At 33.9% G+C, this 24,928-nt stretch overlaps 1 protein-coding gene across 4 annotated transcripts in view; it reads right to left on the bottom strand.

Moving 5' to 3' along the window:
- The window catches only part of NOL4 (nucleolar protein 4), a 473,540-nt gene that overhangs the window by 335,266 nt on the left and 113,346 nt on the right, over positions 1-24,928 (bottom strand). For all 4 annotated transcript variants that reach the window (XM_031946460.1, XM_031946461.1, XM_031946463.1 and 1 more), the window contains 2 exons: positions 8,043-8,154; positions 5,447-5,559 (listed from right to left, as the gene is read on the bottom strand). In XM_031946460.1, the coding sequence (XP_031802320.1) occupies positions 5,447-5,559; positions 8,043-8,154 (225 nt within the window). The remainder of the gene's footprint in view (positions 1-5,446; positions 5,560-8,042; positions 8,155-24,928) is intronic.

The following is a 24,928-nucleotide window of genomic DNA, read 5'->3' as shown; positions in this document are numbered from 1 at the left end:
TGAAGTTGGATTTGAACCGAGGTCTTCCTGACTCCAGACCAGGCTGTCCCTGTATCATCCAGTTACCATATGCAGGCTTGAATGTTCTAGGACTAATTCTATAGGCAGAAGATAATAATTTGCAATTATATGAATTGCCTGGGTCCTTCCACTTCAATTCAGAAAATTAAACAATTACTTAGTGAACAGATTATGTTTTGATTACATAGCTGGAATTCAAAGTCATTCATGAACTGGTCCTGCTTAAATTAATCATTTTTATTCCCCATTACTTCCCCAAACAAACTATTTTCTTTAGTTATCCTAGCATTCCACTATCCTTCCTGACTAAGGACACATGCTCAGAGTTTTCATTTCTAACTTCCTACTTGCATTTGATTTTCTCCTTATTTTGAGTGTATTAACCCTGCTTCTAAAATAACATAACCCATCTGTGATGATTCATCTCATGTGCCATTTCATCAAACAGTTCACATTAGCTTCTCTGTATTCAGAACCCTTATTGAATTCCTATGGTGTTCATGGAATGACTTCATACTTAGCATTTATATAGAGCTTTGTTGTTATTCAGTCATTTCAGTCACATCCTACTCTTTGTGACCCCATTTGGGGTTTTCTTGGTAAAAATACTGAAGTGTTTGGTTTGCTATTAGAGCTCATTTTATAGTTGAGAAACTGATGCACACTGGGTTGTGTGACTTGCCTAGGGCCCCACAGAATTAAGTGTCTGAAGCTTCATTTGAACTCAGGTCCTCCTGACTCCAGAACCAGTGTTCTTTCCACTGTGTCACCTAGCTGCCCAAGCAATAGAGTAAGATGGTACTAACTTTCTCTTCTAATTTTCATTCAATTGTTTGCCTATGATGAAATCTACTAATGAATACTTCCAACAAAATTCTCCCTGGCCCTTCTCATACTTTCATTAAGGATTCCCTTGATACATAGGTAGATTATCCTTATAAAAATTTATAGAAACAATTCTACCTAAATTAATTTACTTATTCAGTATCATACCAATCAAATTATGCCAAAAATTTCATAAAGCAAATTATAAATTGAGGTGATGCCTATTAGTTGTTAGATGGCTGAGCAAGTTGTGCTATATGAATGGAATGGAATACTATTGTTCCATAAGAAATAAGCAGATGGATATCAGAAAAACTTGGAAAGACTTACATGAATTGATGGTGAGTGAAGTGAGCAGAACAAGCAAAATTTATTGTATAGAGTAATAGCAACATTGTGCAATGATCAACTAGCTTAGGATTAGCTCTTCTCAGCAATACAATGATCCAAGACAATTCCAAGAATTGTGATGAAAAAATATTATCCACATACAGAGAAGCTTGGAGAGATTTACACGAACTGATGCTAAGTGAAATGAGCAGAACCAGGAGATCACTATATACTTCAAGAATGATACTTAGGAGGATGTATTCTGATGAAAGTGGATTTCTTCAACAAAGAGAAGATCTAACTAAGTTTCAATTGATCAATGATGGACAGAAGCAGCTACACCCAAAGAAAGAACAGTGGGAAGTGAATGTAAACTGTTTGCAATTTTGTTTTTCTTCCCAGGTTATTTTTACCTTCTGAATCCAATTCTTCCTGTGCAACAAGAGAACTGTTTGGTTCTATACACATGTATTGTATCTAGGATATACTGTGACATATTTAACATGTATAGGCCTGCTTACCATCTGGGGGAGGGGGTGGAAGGAGGGAGGGGAAAAGTCAGAACAGAAGTGAGTGCAAGGGATAATGTTGTAAAAAATTACCCAGGCATGGGTTCTGTCAATAAAAAGTTATAATTATTTAAAAAAAAGAAAAAGAAAACTATCTTTATGTGTAATTGGAAAGACTACTATTAAAAGAAAAAAAATTAGAGAAAAGAAAGTAGTCACACATGTGAGTTGGTAATTATTAACACTTGCTTGGTTTCCTTTCTGGTTATGCTAAGGTCTAAAATTTTTATCATCCTTAATATATTTTAAATTCCTGAAGGTTAAAAATCATGACTAAAAAGTAGCAGCATAACATGACAGAATCTCAAAATTGGAAGAAATCTCAGAGGTCACACTAAACAAATAATATTTGCAAAGTATTTAGCACAGTGTCTAGAATATAGTAGGTGATTAATAAATGCCTGCTCCTTTTCCTTTACCACTTGATATCATGCTGTGGTAGTACAAGACCAATTTCTCATTCTGGCTCTTGTTCTCACTACTTGTGTGATGCTGGGCAGGTAGCATCTCTTGGCTTCAATTTCCTTACCTGTAAAATTTGATTGGACAATCTGTTAGGTCCTCTCAAGTTCTAAATCTATGATCCTATAAGAAAATGACTGAAAAACAGCTGATTCAACTTTTATATATGTCTAATCATTAGGGAAAATTTTTTGATATCAAGTTAAAATATGATGTTCAGAAATTCCTAATTTTCATAATTTCTCCTTTTGGGACCAAGCAAATAAAGCCTTATCCTTCTTTCCTATGATAGCCCTTCAAATATTGGTGGCACAGTGGATCGAGTACCTGACTAGAGAAAGGAACATGAATTCAAATCTAGTTTCAGACACTTACTAACCATATGATGCCAGTCACTTATCCTTGTTTATCCCATTTCTTCATCTGTAAAATGTGCTGGAGAAAGAAGTGGCAAACTCCACCATCTTTACCAAGAAAACTCCAATTGTGGTCATGGAGAGTCAGATACCATTTATCATGTTACCCTTAACTCTTCTCTTCTCCAAGGCAAATAGACTCACATTCTTAAGTTGATCCTCCTATATTATCAGAGTTTTCAGTCCCTGAACCATATTTATCCCTATTCCCCATCCTTCAGAAAATGTAGTACCTAGAGCTGAATACAATAAAGGAAATATATAGGCTAGCCAAGGAAGAATACAGAAAGACGGTAACTATGATTTCAAGATACAAGATTTTGTGAATGTGCTTTAAAACTGAATTGTCTTGTCCAGTGGGATGACATTGCTGACTCACTTTTAAGTTTATACTTCTAATCTTCCCAGATACTCAGGCCCTTGGAAATATTCTATATGTCCTTAAATATTTATATGTTAAGCCCCCTGTTAGACTGTCAGTTCCTTGAAGGCAAATAATGTGTCATTTCTTTCTTTGTTTCTTCAATGCCTGGAATAATTCCTAAGATATACAGTAACAAATATTTAATAAAAGTGAGTTAGTTGTTTATGAATGGAGAGATATTGACCAAAAAGTTTAGCACACAATTAGTTCATCATGTTCTTTTTTTCCTGCTTTTATTTGCAAATCCTTTTTTTACTTTGGTTTTCAAATGCAATATCTTTATATTTATTGGTATTAAATTTCATCTTAATAAATGATAACCTCTTGATATTTTTGGATGGAAATTCTGTTATATAGTCATTAAATATTATTGGCTATTCTCTCCTATTTAATGTCACATATAAATGTAATAAGCATAGCAAGGCTAAGACCAGGTCTCTGTGGACACTCTACTAGGACATTTTTCCAGTTTGACATCAATTCTTAACCACATTTTCTGTGTCTGGTGGATCAAGTCCACTGAACCATATTGTCATCCAAGGGAAAGAGGAGAAAGGAGAATGTTCCAAATATGGGGAACAAGTAGTGAACAGACAGGACTTGATCATTGATTGCATTTGGATGAAGGGGAGAAAGAGTAAGGAGTCAAAGATGACATCTAAATTCCAAATCTGGGTAACTGAAAGGATGATGATACCTTTAATGGTAATACGCAAATTTACAAGAGGGAGGATTTTGGAGAAAAGCCAATGAGTTTAGCTTTGGTTATACTGTGCTTAAGATATCTATGGGACATCCGGATCAAGATAGCTAGACAAGTAAATATGAGAGCCATCTGTACAGAGATGAAAAGTGAAACTCTATGAACTCATGAGATCTAGTTTATAAAGAGGAAAAAGAAAAGAGGGCCAAGATAGAGCTTTGGGGATCTTCACTGTCAGTAGACATGACATGGATGAAGTTCCAGAAAAGGAAACAGAGAAAGAGCAATCAGATATGTAGAAGGAGAACCAATATGTAATGGAATCTTAAAGAGAATAAGATGATAAATTATATTAAAAGCTTCAGAGTTGCCAGAAATGATGATTTTAAAAAGGCCATTAGAAGATCACTGATAACTTTGAAGAGAACAGTTTGGGTTCAGAAGCCATAGTACATTTAATGTAGAGCTTTGTATATAGTGTTCAATAAATATATGCTTAATCTTTAGTAACTTTTCATTTAAATAAGTTACTTTTAAAACAGTTTCTATTTCTAGAAGTTCAAAAATTGGCACTCTTCAAGGAATTATCTTGGGGAGTTGTAAAAATTTATATCCTTTTATATAAGCAAATATGTTTGTAGGGTGCTTGCAGTGAAGAACACCCACCTAGCAATGTAGAACTGCAAATTATCTATAGTACTTAATCTTTGTGAGTTGACTAGGTTATTAAAGGATATATTTCTATAATATAAAGGAAACTCCATGGGATGGCCATTCTTATTAACAGAGAAGATAGCTGAGATAAACTGAGGAGATGAGTAGAAATTATATGGTCCTTTACCTTTCAATGTTAATTTTAGGTAATCTCATGAGAATATTATATAGAGAGAAAGATATAAGCCTAGAGAAGATGTGGAAGAGAAATGCGGGGCTTCATATATATGTATGCTTATAAGTTGTTTGTTGTCAATCGTTCAGTTGCATCTGACTCTGTGTGACCTAGAACACCAATGATTTCCATAGGATGTTCATGGCAAAGATATTGGAGTGGTTTGTCATTTCCTTCTCCAGCTCATTAAAGCAAACAGATATTAAGTGACTTGCCCAGAATCAGATAGTCAGTAAGTGTCTGAGGCTGGATTAGAATCCAGGTCTTCCTGATTCCAAGCCCAGCATTCAATGCTGAGCAATCTCTGTGATTGAATGCAAGATACACACACATATATTTATATTAAAGCAGAAACAAACACACATGTGTATATATATATATATATATATATATATATATATATATATATAATGTAATTACAGGCATTTATGCTAAAATCATGACAGGTTATGAGATCCCGGTGTAAATGAAAATAAAAAAAGAAGTTAAAGTCCTCTTGGAAGTAGTCATGGAGACAAGAAAACACTGACCTCATAATATCTGTTGATGAACATTTTATGGAATATAAGTAAACTTTCTGAATGTTAGTTAGCAAGGCCTTCTGTATTTGCCTGCTAGCCTACTTCCATACTTTTAGCTGAGTATCTTTCCCCTCTGTATGATCCTGGTAAGACTATTTTATAATGAAAGATAATTGTAAATTTTAAAGTAGCCTAGCTGCTACAAACAGTTCTAATTGTAATTACACTTATTTTGAATAATTTTTAAAGGATGACATAGGGAATTGAGCTATTTAATTGTCATTACCTCATCTTGCTGGGAACTGAGAAGCTGAAGTTTCATATGCTTCATGTAGGCCATGGTAATTGGCATGTTGTAATCAATCATACTCGTCACCAAAGTAGGAGGTTTCCCGTTATCTGTAATGAAAGTATTTTTCAGACACATGGATTAATTGCATAGCTTTATGTTGAATTTATTAAACAATTCTCAAAAGTTTCAATTTGTCTTATTGGAATAGGCTTCCAAGAAACCATATGTTGAATTGCTCAAATGTTCTTAAAAAATAAATAAGATCAGTCAGATTCTCCCAAATGCAAATTACTATAAATGATCACAGAGTGATTCATTAACTCTCTCAAATCACCAGGATACTTCAAATCCTGGCTTACTCATTATTATGCACGTCTACATATCATATCAGCACTTTCCTCACAATAGTCAGGAGAGGAAATAGAATTATTAACTCTATTTTACAGATGGAGAAACTGAGATTAAGAGAAGTTGGTTGACTGCTGTTGAATGGTTAAATAATTGGCAAGTGTCAGAGCCACACATTTCAGACTTTTTTCTGATTCTTATCTTTTCTGCTACACCATACTGTTTGTCATGCTACCTAGACAATGGGAAATATCTTATTCTGGTGGCACAAAAAGAGTTCATCTTTTCCCTCTATTTGCATGTAGGAGGACAGTCCCTATACACCACTTTGGTATAAGATGGAGAGGTATCACCCTGCATAGGGGATTTTACATATTGCTTGAAGAGGCAGTGTGTCAGAAAATATAGAAAAATAGTCTTCAAGAATAATAAGAATTAGGCCCAAATTCCAGCTCAGACAATTGTTGTTCATTTGTTTTAATAGTGCTTGATTTTTTGTAACCTCTTTTAAGTTTTTCTTGGGAACAATACTACAATTGTTTGCCATTTCTTTCTCCACCTCATTTAACAAATGAAACTAAAGCTAACAGGGATAACTGACTTGACCACAATCACATAGCTAGTAAGTATTTGAGGCCATATTTGAACTAAGGTTTTCCTAACTCCAGGCCTGGCACTCTTCATTGCCCACTTCTGCCACATACTGCCTATGAAACCTAAACTTTCAGGCAATTCTCCAGAGCTAAATTGCTCAGGTGATGATCTGAATTAATAGCAAGAGATGCTAAGTTTCTCAGTGTACCACTGACATCAATAATCTAGTTGAAATTTGTAATTTTCTATATATCAGGGTAAATGCATCTCTCAATATAACTAACAATTGCTCATAACAATTTATACATCACAAACATTTACACTACCAAAAATTAAAGTAAAACCCAAAGAATTAAAAGGTTTGGGATGAATATCTACTTATTCACTAAATCCTATTTATTCACTTAAGAAATAAGGACTTACATTCTCCAATTGACAAATGGTCAAAGCATATGAATGACAGTTTTCAGATGAAGAAATTAAATTCATCTATAGCCATATGAAAAGGTGCACTAAATCACTATTGATTAGAAAAACACAAAACAAGTCTGAGGGACCATCTCACACCTATTAGGTTGGCTAAGATGACAAAAAAGGGAAATTATAAACATTGGAGAAGATTTGGAAATACTGAAACATTAATTCATTATTTGTTGGTAAAGCTGTGAGCTGATCAACCATTCTGGAGAACAATGTGGAACTATGCCCCAAAAGTAATTAAACTGTGCATGTCCTTTTACCCAGAAATACCTCTACTAGGTCTGTATCCCAAATAGATCATATAAAATAAAAAAGGACCCACACAGCTAGTTGGTATAGTGGATATAGCACCAGCCCTGAAGTCAGGAGGACCTGAGTTAAAATCTGACCTCAGACACTTAACACTTCCTGGCTGTGTGATCTTGGTCAAGCCACTTAACTCCAATTGCCTCAGGGGAAAAAAAAGGAATATAATAATCTAAGACAATCAATAGAAAATGCTATCCACATCCAGAAAAGGAATTATAAACTCTAAATGCAGATTGAAGTATACTATCTTCACTTGTTTGTTTTTTTGTCCCATCATTTTTCCCTTTGTTCTGATTCTTAATTTACAACATGACTAATGTAGAAATAAGATTGATATAATTATACATGTATAACCTATATCAGATTGATTGCTATTGATTGCTAGGTGAGAAAGAAAGAAAAAAATAAAAATAAAAATCTTATAAAAGTAAATGTCAAAAACTAATTTAAAAAAAGAAATATGGATTTAATGAAATGGAAGGGACCCAGAAAGGTTATATATTTGATTCCTCCACCTTCATAGAAGGCCAACACATAATATACCAGGCAAATGAAAATTATTCTACTTTAAGTTTCTACATAAATGTCTTTATTTTAAAAAAAACCCACAAAAACATTATACATTTCTCATAGAGGATCCTCATAGAATATTCTGCTGAAGACAAACAAGTGTGGTTGAGCTCTGCTTTAAGAGGTTACCTGAGATTCTCTTCCTTCTAACTGAAATAAATGAAATGGTCTGAGTTGTTGAAATGTTCCAGTCTGCCACGTTTTTATGAACCCTAACTTAAAATAGGAGATATAAATTGGTATGATGAATAAAATTACTTTACATCTCAGTATTTGACTCTGAAGCTACCTTTATGATCTGCTCCATCTGGGTTTAAATGCATTCTCTTCTGGCACTCTGAGCAGCTCATTAGAAATCGTGTCACCGCTTCTCTCGGTAGGAAGGCATAACTCTCTGAAATCTGAAATGATTCACAAATATAGGTGTTATTATATAAGTTGATTGAACATGATTTAACTGAACTGATCATTATATTTCCAAATAAGGCATTTTATATCATAATGACAAAGAAGCACAATGAAAGCATGCACTGCATACCATGCATCATTTCAAGAAATATCTATCCAATTTGGTTGTATATCACCTAATGGTTGATAATTTGTGATGGGGGTGGGGGAAGCAATTGCTTAAATCAGCATGGGTTTCTGTTTATAGTTCTACATTTTTAAAGCAAAAAAAAAAAAAAAAGCATAGTTTGCAGATACCTAAGGTAATTTTCTCAAAAACTATAAGTTTGCCAGAAATATTTTAATAGTTGCGGTATCATTAAAATTAAAACAATTTTAAACTCTTTATTTTTTAAACTGAGACCTAATAGAAACAGTAAATGTTGAATTTTACACTATGACAGTAACTTCCTTGTTTTATCATGCAAAATATTCTTTGATATAAATGAATCATAAGTTTTTAAATAAGAACTCTTACTTTTTCGCCAAAGTTTCCCCATTCCACAGAAAATGACACACCTGGAAATACATAGTGGCCATCTACTTCTTTTTATATTTCATATCAGATGTTCATATTTTTTGTTCATAATCTTTCATAAATTCTCTCAGAGCAAATGTTCCTGACTTTCTACAACCAACAATAGATAGCTGACAATTTCAAGATTGTCATCTACAGGCTAACATTCCTATGATAGCAAATCTGTAAGTTTCAATTTTTCAAACAACTTTCTTATTCTTTAGAGTAAAGGCTTTCTAACGTGAAAGTGAACCATCATAGGTATGATAAATTAGTAAATGTAACAAAATGAAATGGAAGGAGACACCCACTAGGAGAATGCTATTGAGAAATCTGATACAAACATCATTCTTCTATCAAATCATTAGCATTATTATAATCAGAAAATGTTAGAAAAATGTTAACTAAAAAAAACTATAAACTAGATTTTAAAATTTGATAATCACCATTTTTTTTCAGATTCTATGCATCATTACCATTATAAACGCTAATGGTCTTAAAATAAACAGAAAATATGGAAAGTTATGGACCAAGAAGTTATCCAGTGTTACTATACATCCACTCCACTCCATTAACACCGAGAGGGTCAACTTTTGATTATCCACATTAATAGAAAGATTGCAATGGTGCACATAATACAAACAAATGATAATTCAAAAGACATTAAAATGTGGCTTTGGTATCCCCTTTTTTTTCAAGCTCCATATTTACCTTAATGTATTTTTTTAAATTTAATGACAAAATTAAGTTCTTTATTACATATCACTTGGCTACCAAGATAAGTGAGGAGTGAAAAGGGAAAAATAGTCTAAGATAAAAATTGCTCTGGACAATACAAACATAGCTAATTTAGTCTACACTGTGTCAAATACTGAAAGTCAAACGTCTGATCTTGACTTGGTTTTTAAGATTTAAAATTTTTTGTGGTTTAATTTTTTTTCATCCCAGGAAAAGAATAAGAGCAAAAAAGGGAGGGAAGAAGGAGGGAAAGAGGGGAAAAAAAGAAAGAAGGAGACAGGGAGGAAGACGGGGGAAAGAGAAAGAGAAAGAGAAAGAGAGAGACAGAGAAACAAAGAGACAGACAGACAGACAGAGACAGAGAATCACTCAGAAGACACTTTACTACAACTTTTCTTATTAGAGATTTAATAAGTAAATTTTCAGTATATAAGAAATAGAGTTCAGGTTTTCATTCTCTTTTTAATTGATTTCTACATTGAAAGGGGAGTATTGTCTGAAGTATCCAATAACTTACTTTAAAATCTCTTTTGCAAATAAAACCTGAAAAATTGTCATCAATATATATTCAGTCAATATGCCTTTATGACAGCTTAATATATCTGAAGTTTAAGTCCATTGAAACTAATGGGGCTGACCAATGGATTCATTAGCACCCTGGGTTTGACAGGCATGCTTCATTTGTTTTCATCAAGCATTCCTATCAAATTTTTGTCCCACTTACATATAAAAGAAATCCTCCATAGGGAGCAAGTGAACTTGTAAAGTCTGGATTTTGATGAGTAGCCCCATTAGTTTCAATGGCATGGACCCTATTCTCTACTTGCCTTTTCTTATATTTCCCAATTTTATTTTTTTTCTGCAGAATTTCTTTCTAAATAGATTTAGGCTTGACCTGACTCATTTGTATAACTCATCTGACCATTAGCACAGTTTGAAGTTAATTCCTTTTCATTAAATCATTTTTCAATCATGACATTGCCACCCCCCACCAGCATATTTTGCCCTACAGCAAGCAAAACATATGCATGATAGTCTGACATAGAAAAACATTTGTAACTGCAAAGTCCCACTTTTTTTAGTTGCTTTAGAGAGAAGTTAAAAAAAAAAGTCTTTATTTTTAATAAATAGTACTTGGTAAGTCTGATTCTAAGAAGTTATCTTGGAATTATCATATCCATTCTGAATTACAGAAGCATCTCTACATGTTGAGAAGCCATTATAATCTGCCACTGTGTCAAGATTCCTGTTCCTCTACAGTATTTCTTTGTTTTGCTTCATTCTTACCCTAACCAATTCTTTCTGCCCAGGCTAAAGACACATGGAAGAACAGCCACTTAAAGATAAATTGTCTGGCAAATATCCAACTCTCTTCCTGCTCAATTTCTTATGAAGAGGGAAATAATGTGGCTAATTTCTGATTTAGAGTTATTTCCATTTTCTGAGAGTAGATGTCAGTATAAGGCAACATTGCAATGAATTCACAGAGCTAGCAGCTTTAAAACACATCATCTTTATGCCTATGAAGAACAAAAAATGATCAAAAGTAAAGTTAAATCAATTCAGCTGGCATTTTGTGAGTACCTACTATGTGACAGGCACTTAATATTTAGCCTTTAAGTATTAAGGATACATGAAAATGATAAAAAACATACCAGTCCTTTACTTCAAAGAGCTCACCAATTTGCGATAATCTCTGAGGGAAGGCTTTTTGCAGAAGGTGGGACTTGAGCTAAGATGCAAAAGATGTGAAAGAATCTAGGAAAGCTCAGAGTTGGGGATGAGAAAAGGCAGTCCAAGCATGAGGGAGAGAAAGTAAAAACTCTCAAAATCAGAAGATGGGGTATCTGTTGTGTACAAGGAACAGTACGGAGGTCAGTGTTGGGACAGAGTATGTGGAATCACAGATTATGTGGAGACAAGTAAAGTATAAGAAAATTGGAAGATAGAAAGAGGTAGGTTATGAAGGATTTTATATATGACCCTGGAAGTAACAGGGAATCAGTGCAATTTTTGAATGAGAAAATAGATTTTTGTGACATGATTAGACATGCACTTTAGGAAGATCAATTTTGATAGCTAAGAGTAGGATATATTGGGGTAGAGAGAGACAAGGCAAGTATATAAAGCAGCATACTACTGTAATAGTTTAGGTATATCTAAACAATTAGAGCCTGTACGAGGGTGACTGCATCTCAGAAGAGAGATAAGGGGACATACAAGAGATGTTATGAAAGACAGATCTATGCACAATTCATGCATCTATATATGTTTATGTGTGTATATATAAGTGCATATGTACATATAAATGTTTACATATATTTCTATACTTATTTACATACACATATATGGATATATGTGTATATATGGATATAAATATGTCTCTGTGTATATGGATGGATATATAGATGAGCAAAGCAGCTTAAGTTTGACAGAATAAACAACTGATTGTATATGCTTTTGCAGGATAAGAGAGACTGAGGAGAAGAAGATAAAATTTAGATTTATATGCCTGGGTAACAGGAAGGATATTTGGTACCTTGCTCTACAGTAATAAGGAAGTTAGAAGGAGGAACATTACTATGATAGTCTTCAAAAAATATATTTAACCTCCCCATTCTACTCTCAATAGCATGCATAATTGCAGTTAAGATTCAGAAAGAAGGAACAATATTTTTTAAAAGTTTTGCAATATTTTGCAATATTTGCAACAAAATCACAAAAAATGGATTTAACAAAAACACATACATTACAGAGATTCTGAAATGCACTAAATGGTTTTCATCCAGATTCTCACATTAAATTAGTTCACCAATATATGTATTTTGGACAGGCATCATGGAATAATGAGCTGAGCCAGGAATTAAGGAGGAAGAGGATATCAGGTTAATGTGCATTTGGAAAATTGTACATTGCCTTTGATTACCCAGACTGGCTGTCTCTAGGGAGAAAAAAAAGCCAACCACCCCCTTTCACAAAATCATTGAATCACAGGATTTCAGAGTTAGAAGAGTCTACGGGATCTATCTAGTCCAACCTGTAACTGAATAATAATAGTTCTGCATCATTATTACAACATCCAACTCTACCTCCACCCCTCAATGTAACCATCCACTTTGGCTTGAACATTTCTAGTTCACATTAATTTAATCATGATGATGCTACTGATGGTTAAAAATCATAGAACACATGCCACAAACATGTGATACTTATGATGGCAAAAAAAAAATCCAAACAGAAAATATACAAGCAGCAACAGTGGTGAGCAGGCAGGAGTGTTCTATATACAGTTTTGCTTTATTTTGTTTTCACATCCCAGATCTCCTAGGATCATCCAGCTAGAAGTACAGCAGCTATTCATGGGTCATTCCAATTCTGATCAACAGACACTTTAATTGGCTGTGTATTTTCCAATTTTGGTTGATTCAGCTCTCTTTCGGCTGGATGATGGTCCTTTGTTCCTTAGGGCTCACCATATTGTTGCCAGACAGTGAAGTCAGCTAATTGGATTATTCTCCACTGTAGCTCAGATCTCCTGAATTTAAGTGATCCACCAGTCTCAATCTCCCTAGCAGCAGTCTATTGACATGTGACATCATAAAATATATTTCCAATGATACTTTCTATTTTAGAATTTATGTATAAAAAATTAAAGAAATGGATTACCCAAGTGGTAATTAAAAGAAGAAAATGAGGGCTTACAATCAATTTCTGAAAGATTTGTAGGGAAACATAGACAAGAATTTCATTAAAAAAGAAGATATGAAGGAATAATGTTCTTCAACAGCAGAAGAAATACCCACACAAAGGAAACCTTTAGATCAGTGAAAGTATCAAAGTACCTGTACAAGTATCTTCCTTGCACCTGCACATATCTTCTATCCAAATGAACTGCTTTCTATACCTTATACTATAACAGCAATTTATATCCAGATTGAAAAAATTTGTAACTGTAAAATGTATTCAATGCATATACAGCACTTTACTATGTATCCTCCTCAAAGCTGTTCATATTTATGGAATAAAAAGAAATAAGTATGTTACTCTTAAAATTTTGAATGGTTTCTTTTGGCAATCAGTATGAATAAAATTGGTTTTATTAATCAAATGTAATATCATAAATATGTATCATGACTATGATTTCTAGACTTAGTTCATTCTGGATTGTTGTTGGTTTTTTGTTTGGTTGGTTTTTGGTCCTCCTAGCAGTTATTTAAGAGATATGCTACTGTAAGGATGACTCTTCTTTGTGAATTAAAATCTGGCTCCAGACACTAACCAGCAGTATGATCCTAGTCATCCTAGTCAGTTAACCTCTGTTTGCCTCATCTGTAAAATAAACCACAGAAGGAAACAAGTCACTTAGTAACTTTGCCAAGAAAATTCCAAATGGGGTCACAGAGTCAGATATTACTGAAAAGACTGGATAACAAAAATCAATGTCTACAGTGAAAATATACCAATGCCCATGCTATATGTAAAAAGGAAGGAACAACCCAGAATCTTAGAGTTAGAATCTAACAAGGTGACATAATACAGCACATACCTAATGAGGAAAAAATATCATTTAGAACATTCCATAAACCTTATGGTGAGAAATGAAACAATACCCCAGGGAAGTCATTTCTACATTTGGAAAGTTCTAATTATTGAGAAAAACTTTTAAAAATTATAAATATGAAATCTACTTTTTCATAACTTACACTAACTTTTATTTTCATTTCTGTCTTCTGAGTGCAAATAAAAGAAGCCTAATTCTTATTCCAGGTGACATTCATTTTAATAAAAGAAAACAGCTATCCCATTTACTTTATACCTTCCCATTTTCAAGGCAATTATTCTATGTTCATTCAATCAATCCCCGTTTACCATAGTCATTACCATTCCCTCACTTACCTGGCCATTTGCTTTGAGTGTGCTATAGTTTCTTAGTATCATTTCTAAAAAAGCAAAAAAGGGGGAAATTTGGGGGAATGGGAAAAGACTATTATCTCCTTTTTTAGACACTAGGTTTCTACTAATTCAATAGGAAATGATATGGGTTGGGGGGGAGGGTGATACTTCTACTCCCACTCATTTGAGGTTCAATAAAACTTTATTGCCTAATAGTAATAATAGTATTACATATACATGTATATATCTATGTATTGCATTTATGTCACACTTCAAATTTTCCATGGGGTTTTACAAATCTCTCACTTATTCTCAATTTTCATTATCCCAATTTTTACTAATGAGGAAACTGAACCAAATACAAATTAAATGCTGCTTGGGGGAGAGGGGGAGAGACACTGTCTTCATGTCATTTCTTGACAAAGAAGTAATTGAGCGTACTACATTAGTAATAGAAAGCACACTGGTGGGGGCTCATGAAATATAATCTTAGATGTATAGAACTACAAGGCTATCCATAGAACATGAGAAAGTTGTCCATTCACTAGAGTTTCATACTCAATTGTAAGTTCAGGTTGGAGAATTACCTTAATAATGATATTATACAACCTGAAATCACATTAGCTTTATTGGCTGCCATGTCAAAGTTATGTTGAACTTATAGTTCATTAAAATTCTCATGTCCGTTTCACATCCATTGTTATTCATATATCTTTTCTCATTTTGTACTTATCAATATGATTTTTAAAACTCAAATGTAGGACTTTAGATTAAACTCTATGACATGTTTGTTTTTCAACCACTGCTTTAGTTCATTGAGCTTTTTGGATCCTAATTTTTGTCTTCTGTCCTTCCCATATTTGTTTCATCTACAAATTTGAAAGGCATGTCATCAAGGCTTTCAACAAAGATATTTTAAAAAAAATCTGTTAAACAGCACAAAGCCTAAAATATCGAGACTCCAGGAACATTCAAAGTGACATTCCTCAAAGATGTCATGGACCAAGTAATAAATTTTGATTACAGTCAATGAAAAATTATGACTAATTATATTAATATAGAAAGATTGGCAGTATAAGAAATTTTAAAAATTATTTTCTGAAACCTAAGAATAGTATATCTAAAGCATTTCCTGTGATCTACCAGTCTATTAATAAGTCAATTAAAATATTTTTTGAAAAATGAAAAAGAAGTTGATATGCTCACTCCCATGTACCTCCTCAAGGGCTGACAAGAAGTTCCCCTAAAGACAGGGAAAGCTGGATGTTGTAGTAGATGAATTCAGGAAGGGCTAAGTTCAAATCATGTCTCAGACATTTAATAACTGTGCTACCAAGAGCCAGTCAGTTCATCTCTGTGTTTGTATCAATTTCCTTATTTGTAAAATGGGGCTAATCACATCCACTGCCTACTTCACAGAGTTATAGTGAGGATCAATGAGATAAGTATAGTTCAGTCTTCCAGGAGCCAAGAGGGCAGTGTAAAGCAGTAAATTTGTATAATTTTCCCATATACATCTCCAAATAACCATAAAACAGTTCCCTGAAACAAATCCTGGAGCATAAGGATCAACAAAATTAGGGTGAAACTCTTTTAGCCTAAGAACCTTGAAAGATTATAAAGAAAGGTCTCACTCAGCAAAAGGAGAACAGAGTTAAGGATAGGAAATGTGACTATAAAACAGCAGCAACTCCCATCTCAACAAACCAGTAGAAGATACAGAGCCCGAGTGCAGTGAGGCAGATAAACACCATCATCAGCCCCACCCACCCACCCTCATGTCTGTCAGCATAGCCAGGGGAACAGGAAAACTTCCTCTCTAAGAACTAACCTGTGCTTCATCATAGTCCTATGCAAAAAGGCAGCTTCCAGAAGTCAAACCTCCATTCTTCAACATAACCATGGCAGGTAACCAATAGTGGCCAAAAAATCAATATGCTTCAATGTAATTATCAGAAACGTCTCCATTTTATGAGAGAGTTCAACCAATTCACATGCATAGTGATGATTACTGTGTATTTCTTTCCATCATTTTTTTCTTTCTATTTATCCTTTCCCTCCTTTCACTCTTTCCCTCCTCACCAATGTTTTGCTTCTGTCTACCACCTTCCCCATCTACCTTCAACACTCACCCAACACCAGTAATAGGATCCCAGCTTAGCACCAGATAAGCTGCCAGACCCCTATAGACTCCCAGCAGCGCCAGTCACCTTACACTCATCCTTCCAGTGCAGCACCAGACAAGAGACTCCCCCATAAACAAAATCAATGTAGCACCAGGTAAAAATAGCTAAGGAATGAAAAAGAGGAGTACACTGGGTGTAGAAGGAAGTGAGATAGAATCCAGTAAATTATTTCACATGAAGAGATGTGACAAACCTATTACAATAGAAGGGAAGATGGAAGGGTAGGCAATAAGTATTGTTTGAACCTTACTCCCATCAGTATTGTCTCAGAAAGGGAAAAATATACAAAACCAGCCAAATATAGAACTCCATCCTACTATCATTGTAATAAGAGGAGAGGAGATTAAGTAAGGGGAAGGAGAGGGACTGACAGAGAAGAGCAGATGAGGGAGGTGGTAGACAGAAGCAAAACCTTGGGGAGAGGGAAAGAGTAAAAGGAGGGAGAGGATAAACAGAAAGAAAAAATTGATGGAGAGATATATACAGTAATCAATACTGTGAATGTGAATGGCATGAACTCTCATATAAAATAGAAGCAGATAACAGAGTGGATCAAAAACCAGAATCCTGCAATATGCTGTATAAGTAATAAACTTGAAGCAAAGAGATGTACATACAATATGGGTAAATGGCTGTAGCACAACCTATTATCCTTTGGCTGAAGTAAAAAAAAAAAATAAGCAGGAGTAGCCATCCTGATCTCAGACAAAGGAAAAATAGACCTAGTTCAAAGAGATGAGGAAGAAAATTACATCTTGCTAAAAGATATCATAGAAAATGAAGTAACATCAATATTAAATAATATGCACCAAAATGGTATGGCATTTAAATTCTTAAAGGAGAAGTTAAGTGAGTTACAGGTTTATCATCAAATAAGAGCAAGCATTATGAAGTGTAAAATCAATAATTTTGATTATAATAAATTTAAAAGGTTTTGGACAAATAAAACTAATGCAACCAATATTAAGAGAGAAGCAGAAAGCTAGGAAACAATTTTTACATCATATCTCTGATAAAAGCCTCATTTTTCAAATATATAGAGAACTAAATTTATAAGAATATAAGCCATGTCCTAATTGCTAAACGGTCAAAGTTAAGAACTGGCAGTTTTCAGATAAAGAAATCAAAGCTATCTAAAGACATACTGAGAAGTGCTCTAAATTACTTTTGATTAGAGAAGTGCAAATTAAAACACTCTGAGATAAAACCTCATAGATATCAGATTGGCTAATGTGAAAAAAAAAGATAGTAATAAATGTTGAAGAATATGTGGGGAAAATGGGACAGTGCTGTACTGTTGATGGAGTTGTAAACTGATACTATCATTTTGGAGAAAAATTTGGAAATATGTCCAAAGGGCAACTAAAATGTGCATAACCTTTGATCTAGCAATACCATTACTAGATTTGAATGCAAAAAAAAAATCAAAACAAAAAAATGGAAAGGAATCTACACATTCAAAAATATTTGTAGCAGTCCTTTTTGTGATGAAAAAATACTGGAAATTGAGGGAGCCCATCAATTGGGGAATGGCTGGATAAGTTGTAGTACATGAATAAAATGGAATACTATTGTTCTATAAGAAATGATGAATAGGTACATTTTAGGAAAACTTGGGAAGACTTGTACTTGATAAGGAGTGAAATGAGCAGGACTAGGAAAACATTGTACCCAATATCAATAACATTGTTTGATGATCAATTATGAAAGACACAGCTATTTTCAGGAACACAATGATTCAAGACAAGTATAAAAAACCTAAGTGGGAAAATGCTACAGAAATCCATTTAAAGAACTGATAGACTTTGAATGCAGATTGAAGCATACTTTTTTAAATTTACTTTATTCCATTTTGTGTTTTTTACTTTTGATTTGTTTCTTCTTTCACAACTGTGACTAATATAGAAAAATGTTCTACATGATAGCACATGCATCATCTATATCAAATTGTCTATTTTCAGAAGAGGGGAGCAGAGGAAGATAGAGAGGGAAAATTTTTTTTTTAATTCTTGCAAAAATGAATGCTAAAAATTATCTTGGTATGTAATTGGGAAAAAATAAAATACAGATAAAAAACAAAAGAGATAGCACGTAAAACACTTAGAAAATCTTAAATAAAAATGCTAGTTCTTTTTTTTTAAATTTATTTATTTATTTTATTATAGTAACTTTTTATTGACACAATCCATGCCAGGGTAATTTTTTTTACAACATTATCCCTTGCACTCACTTCTGTTCCGATTTTTCCCTCCCACACTTCACCCCCTCCCCTAGATGGCAAGCAGTCCTATATATGTTGAATATGTCCTAGTATATCCTAGATACAATGTATGTGTGCAGATCCAAACAGTTTTCTTGTTGCACAGGGAGAATTGGATTCAGAAGGTAAAAATAACCCAGGAAGAAAAACAAAAATACAAACAGTTTACATTCATTTCTCAGTGTTTTTTCTTTGGGTGTAGCTGCTTCTGTCCATCATTGATCAATTGAAACTGAATTAGGTCTCTTTGTCAAAGAAATCCACTTCCATCAGAATACATCCTCATACCGTATCGTTGTTGACGTATATAATGATCTCTTGGTTCTGCTCATTTCACTTAGCATCAGTTCATGTAATTCTCTCCAAGCCTCTCTGTATTCATCCTGCTGGTCATTTCTTACAGAATAATAATATTCCATAACATTCATATACCACAATTTACCCAACCATTCTCTAATTGATGGGCATCCACTCAGTTTCCAGCTTCTAGCCACTACAAACAGGGCTGCCATAAACATTTTGGCACATACTGGTCCCTTTCCTTTCTTTAGTATCTCCTAGGGGTATGAGCCCAATAGAAGCACTGCTGGATCAAAGGGTATGCACAGTTTGATAACTTTTAGGGCATAATTCCAGATTGCTCTCCAGAATGGTTGGATTCGTTCACAGCTCCACCAACAATGTATCAGTGTCCCAGTTTTCCGCATCCCCTCCAACAATCATCATTAATTTTTCCTATCATCTTAGCCAATCTGACAGGTGTGTAGTGGTATCTCAGAGTTGTCTTAATTTGCATTTCTCTGATTAATAATGATTTGGAACACTCTTTCATATGAGTGGTAATAATTTCAATTTCATCATCTGAAAATTATCTGTTCATATCCTTTGACCATAAAAATGCTAGTTCTAATTAGAAAAAAAGGTGATATTTTATATTAAAATAGTTTAAAATATCTTTAAATCAATTAGCAAATAAAAGCAAAGAAAATAATTCCAAGGATGAACAGTCATATTAATCATGATTAATTAGTTATTAAATAGTGATTAATGATTTTTTTTAGAATCATTCAAAAAGAGTCCAATTCATTAAAGTAGGAAATTTAATAGTATATTTGTTTTGAACTGACAGAGCAAATACACAATTATCTGGGTTCAAAATTGAATTTTAAAAGAAGGTAGGCTGGAATGTATCTGTTAAATGGCATGGAACATTTAGTGACTCCAAGATTCCTCCTGAAAAAAAAAAAAACTGATCTTTTTAAGTAGATGCTTACTTCTAATAATGCTAGTATCTTCCTCTCTGAGATTACTTTTTGTATGTTTGGTATTTATATATATAATCTCCCTTATTAGAATCCAACCTTCTTAAGGGACAGGGAATGTTGTTGCTTTTTTTCTTTATAACTTTAGAGCTTAGGACAGTGCTTAATAAATGCTTATTGATTATTAATTGAGAGCCACTACTCAAGAAATGATATAATCTCTGAAGATATGTATTATTGGGATCAATAGATTGTGAAATATTTCTAACAAGTGGCATACAAAAATCAGTATAAAATATATCATAGAAATGTGTCTAGAAAAAAATTGTCTAGTCATATAGTGGTATATATAGCTATAGTGCTAGTCAGGTAATGTGCTATTCAGAGGATTATAGATTTAGAGCAAAGAAAGATCAATAGTGGGAGAAGGAAGACTCATATTCAACTACTACAATCCCAGAGTTGTTTCTCTAAGACACATAAAGGAACTTCCATTACCTAATGCCTCTCAGCATGTCAATTATACTTTATATAGAAGATATATGGGAAGATATATAAAAGAATTGCATTTGGTGAAAATGTATGAAGGCATCAAGTGTTTTTATTAATGGAGTCATAGGTTTATTGAAATATCAAAGAATAATATCAAAGAATCAAAGAATATCAATATAAAAGAGGAATTGAGAATTGGAAATCCATCCACTCTCATGAGTCTTTTGGTGGATAAAAAGTAATATCCTGAAGTCACTGGTTGTCTTAATAAAATTATTTAAAATATATAAAATTATCTTAGCAGTTAGTCAGGTCTCATATGTTTTGCAAATGCATCAAGTACTTTATTTTTAAAGAAATAAAGGGACTGATTTTTCATAAAAACCTGTCTCTTAAGGATGCATGAGTTGAGGGTTTGAAGACAGAAAGTATGGAGATGTTGAAATAAACATTTAAATCACACTTTGTAACTTAAAGTTGTGAATGAGAACTAGTGCCATTTTCAATAACTTAAAAAAATCCACCCAATTAAAAGTTCTAGTAACAAAACTTTTACCATATACCACATACTCACTAGTGTTATGCTAATAATGAATCATTCTCAATAAAAGAAAGAAGCCTGAAGAAATAGAATTCTTATTTTACATTTCATTAAAATTTGCATTCACCCACTGCTTGATTTTTTTTTGAAACCCAATTTAGTTTCTCTTGAACTCTGTGGTTGTATTTACTAAAATGGACATGATCTACATTATTTCATCAATTTCTACAATCCATATTTGAAAATAAAATCATGTCCCAAGAGCAAACATCTCAAAAACAAATAAGAAATTTAAAGAACTCACTTATGTGAACGATTAGTAGAATTTGCCTTTTAGATCATACCCTTATTATCACCTTTGCTGACCACCATCAAACTCATGAGGCCAAAATAACAAATGAACATAGAATTCATTCATCTTATATAATTCCTGAAATTATATGGTTACTACATTAAAGAAATTTCAATTGAAATTATTCAAGAAGAACATCTTACATTATGTTTCTTCTCCTCAACAGTCTTCAATGTATGTGTGTGTGTGTGTGTGTGTGTGTGTGTCTGTGTATGTGTGTAGTGTGTGTACACAAGTACTATTTCTAAGTCCATTTTTCATAAATATTTTTAAATGAGGTAGAATTGAACAAAACAATTCATAAGCTAGGAGGTACCACTTATTTAAATTTGTAAGAATCTACACAAACAGTATGGTTCACATAATTTCATTGACAAAACTTTTACAGTAAAAGTCTTGTGGCATTTTTTGTACTTGTTTTCCCAACTAGTATACAAATTTGAAAATCCTACCCAATAGATGGCAAATAGCCTTTCTCAGTTCTTAAGAAAACATAAACAGTAGAAATAAATCAACATATTTCTACATAGTAATTTCTGGATTTTGTTTTTGGAAACATTTCTTCCTGGACAATGGTAATTTCATAAACTAAGTACCAAAGAAACAATGTTGATGGTCATTACATTGAATACAATTAGAAACAGCCTTATATTAACATTAATAAGACAGGAAATATGAAGGTATTGACAATAAAAAAGGAAACTTCACCTTTTGTGATGATTCTAAAAAAAATAAAATAAACAATAAAGTAAAAATCAATAGTGTTGGAATCCTAGTGTCAACTCAACTTGAAATAAGGTGAAAACTCAAGGATGATGTCAGAATCCTGGTGTTAACTCAATAGAATTGATACAGTGCTTCTTGGTTCATACCTTAGAGCAAATCCTTACAAGATGATAAGTTGCTAATACTGATGGAAACAATGCTTGTATTCATACCTTTAGAGAGCTCATAAGTATCTAAGTACTCAATGGAGTTCACACATTTGGGAGAGTTCAGGGCTTAGTATGAGATCTGAATTCACACCTCCCTCGGGGCCAGAGAGCACTCTGAGAGATAACCCATAATCCCTCTCTCTCAGAAGAGATCCTATATAAGAAACAGACAGAGGCTCTCTCGGAAATTTGAGCTGAAAACACTGAGAGAAGAGTTCAGCTGAATTAGATTGAAGAAGGGATCATTGGTCAGTTCAGCAGAAGCCCACTCTAGGAGGCACAACCAGATTGGGAGATACAGAAGCCTACTCGCCTCAGTTAGAGATTGAGAAGCCACGAGTCAGAATTGAGCTGGAGGCTGAAGAAAGCAGAGGCAGGAGCCAAAGACAAAGCTGCAAGATCTCTTGGAACCAAGCAGAGAGTTAGGCCTCAACTAACCGGGCTCTTTTGGAAGGAGAAATAAACGTTTGAACTTTTACCAGCTGGCTGCATTTTGAAGTAATTATTGATTGTAACTGAAACTAAGGCTGCCTCCAGAAAATCTTCACAAATAGGACAAAACAAGTCTATCTTCTAAATATATTTTTATCTGCCTGCCTGTCCTAAATCTTCCCAACCCAATTTATATCTACTCCAGGTCAGAACCCCATTTGTTGCTGTCTTACCAAAACCTTCATGTTTATACACTTGCTTCAAACTCTACATATACTTCCTGACTAACTGATATATTGGAACCCAAATAAATAGATTGTGCCTGTATATTGCTTTAAAATTTACAAATAATTTTCTTCAAAATAACCCCATGAGATAGACAACATTAATATTATTATTCTTTTTATAGATAAGGAAATGGATTCAGAGAGATTAAATGATTTTCCTACAGACACACAACTAGCATTTGTCAGAACTAACATGCAGACCCTGTTCTTCTGAATACACTCCAATGATTCACACAAGAGGGAGATGTTCAAGGAAGAAAAGAAATACACACACACACACACACACACACACACACACACACAAGTTCAGCCATTCAGTGCCCCTATTCCTGCAGCTATAACATAGGTCAAGTCAAAACTCTCAATGCCTGCTTAAGAATTGACCACTCTACCCTCAAGTCTTCTTTTCCACATGCTGAATGTCAACAAGTAGAAGTTAAATTTTTTGGCTATTTTGGAGCAAAAAACATAATTCTTGCACAGCCATATTATGAAATCTCTAAAAGGTCAGGCTTTTGCCATCTTGGAGAATATTATAAGTAAATAGGGGCATATTTTTAGATAGTAGTAGGTTCTGCATTGTCACTAAGACCAAGAAGGTACTGTTCTTTATAGTCTTGAGGGCAATAACAGTGCTTAGAATAAAGAGTAATAAATGTTAATGTAATACATTATTTGTATAAAATTTCTAATATCTAAAATATTTCAATCTATCCTTTGTTAAATCTAGACATAAAATTAAATCTTGCTACATATTAGAACAAGTTCATATTGTGTTATCATGATTTCCAAATTATCTTTATATTGCAATTATGATATTAGATACACTAGATTCTTAAGAAGGGTGATATTAGATATGTGATATCTGTTTAGTATGGCTCTAATTAGAGACAAGCAATTGGGTTCTTAACAAGAGAAGATTTTTTAAATTAATTCATTATGACAAGTAGGATAATTTTTCCCTGATATATTATGTACAGATAATTCATTATACAGATTGTCTTAAGAATATAAAAAAATGTAAAGATGGCAGAGAGAAGCCAGGAAGTTGATTGAGGAAGGAGGAAGGGAGGAAGGAAGGAAGGATGGAAGGAAGGAAGGAAGGAAGGAAGGAAGGAAGGAAGAAAGGAAGGAAATAGGGAAGGAGGGAGGGAGGGAGGGAAGTAGGGAGGGAGAGAAGGAAGGAAGGAAAGAAAGAAGAGGAAGGAAGGAAGGAAGGAGGGAGGGAGGGAAGGAAGGAAGGAAGGAAAGAAAAGAGGGATGGAAGGAAGGAAGGAGGGAGGGAGGGAAGGAAGGAAGGAAGGAAAGAAAAGAGGAAGGAAGGAAGGAAGGAGGGAGGGAGGGAGGGAGGGAAGAGGAAGGCAGGAAAGAAAAGAGGGAAGGAAAGAAGGAAGGAAGGAAGGAAGGAAGGAAGGAAGGAAGGAAGGAAGGAAGGAAGGAAGGAAAGAAGGAAGGAAGGGAGGGAGGAAAGAAGGAAAGAAAAAAGAAAGGAAGAAAGGAAGGAGGGAGGGAGAGAAGGAAGGGAAGAAGGGAGGAGGGAGAGAGGAAGGAAGAAAGGAAGGAGTGAGAGAGGGAAAGAGGGAGGGATGGAAGGAAGGGAAGGAGAGAGGGAGGAAGGAAAGGTGAAAGGGAGGAGGGAGAGAAAAAGAAAATGAGCAAAAAACTAAAAACAGCCATGACCATGCAAAGCTACTATGGTAACAGGGAAAATCAAAACAGTAATTCAGAAGAGAACAAAATACCTACATGTGGAATGCCAAAAGGACAGATGAATTGGTCTCAAACCCAAAGAGCCTTCTTGGAAGAACTTATAAAGGATTTTTAAAAATAAAT

This window comes from Sarcophilus harrisii, chromosome 1, assembly GCF_902635505.1.
Source record: "Sarcophilus harrisii chromosome 1, mSarHar1.11, whole genome shotgun sequence".
In the NCBI taxonomy this organism is placed as follows: Eukaryota; Metazoa; Chordata; class Mammalia; order Dasyuromorphia; family Dasyuridae; genus Sarcophilus; species Sarcophilus harrisii.
The sequence above is the reverse complement of the archived record's forward strand: the minus strand, read 5'-3'. Positions and strand labels throughout refer to the sequence as shown.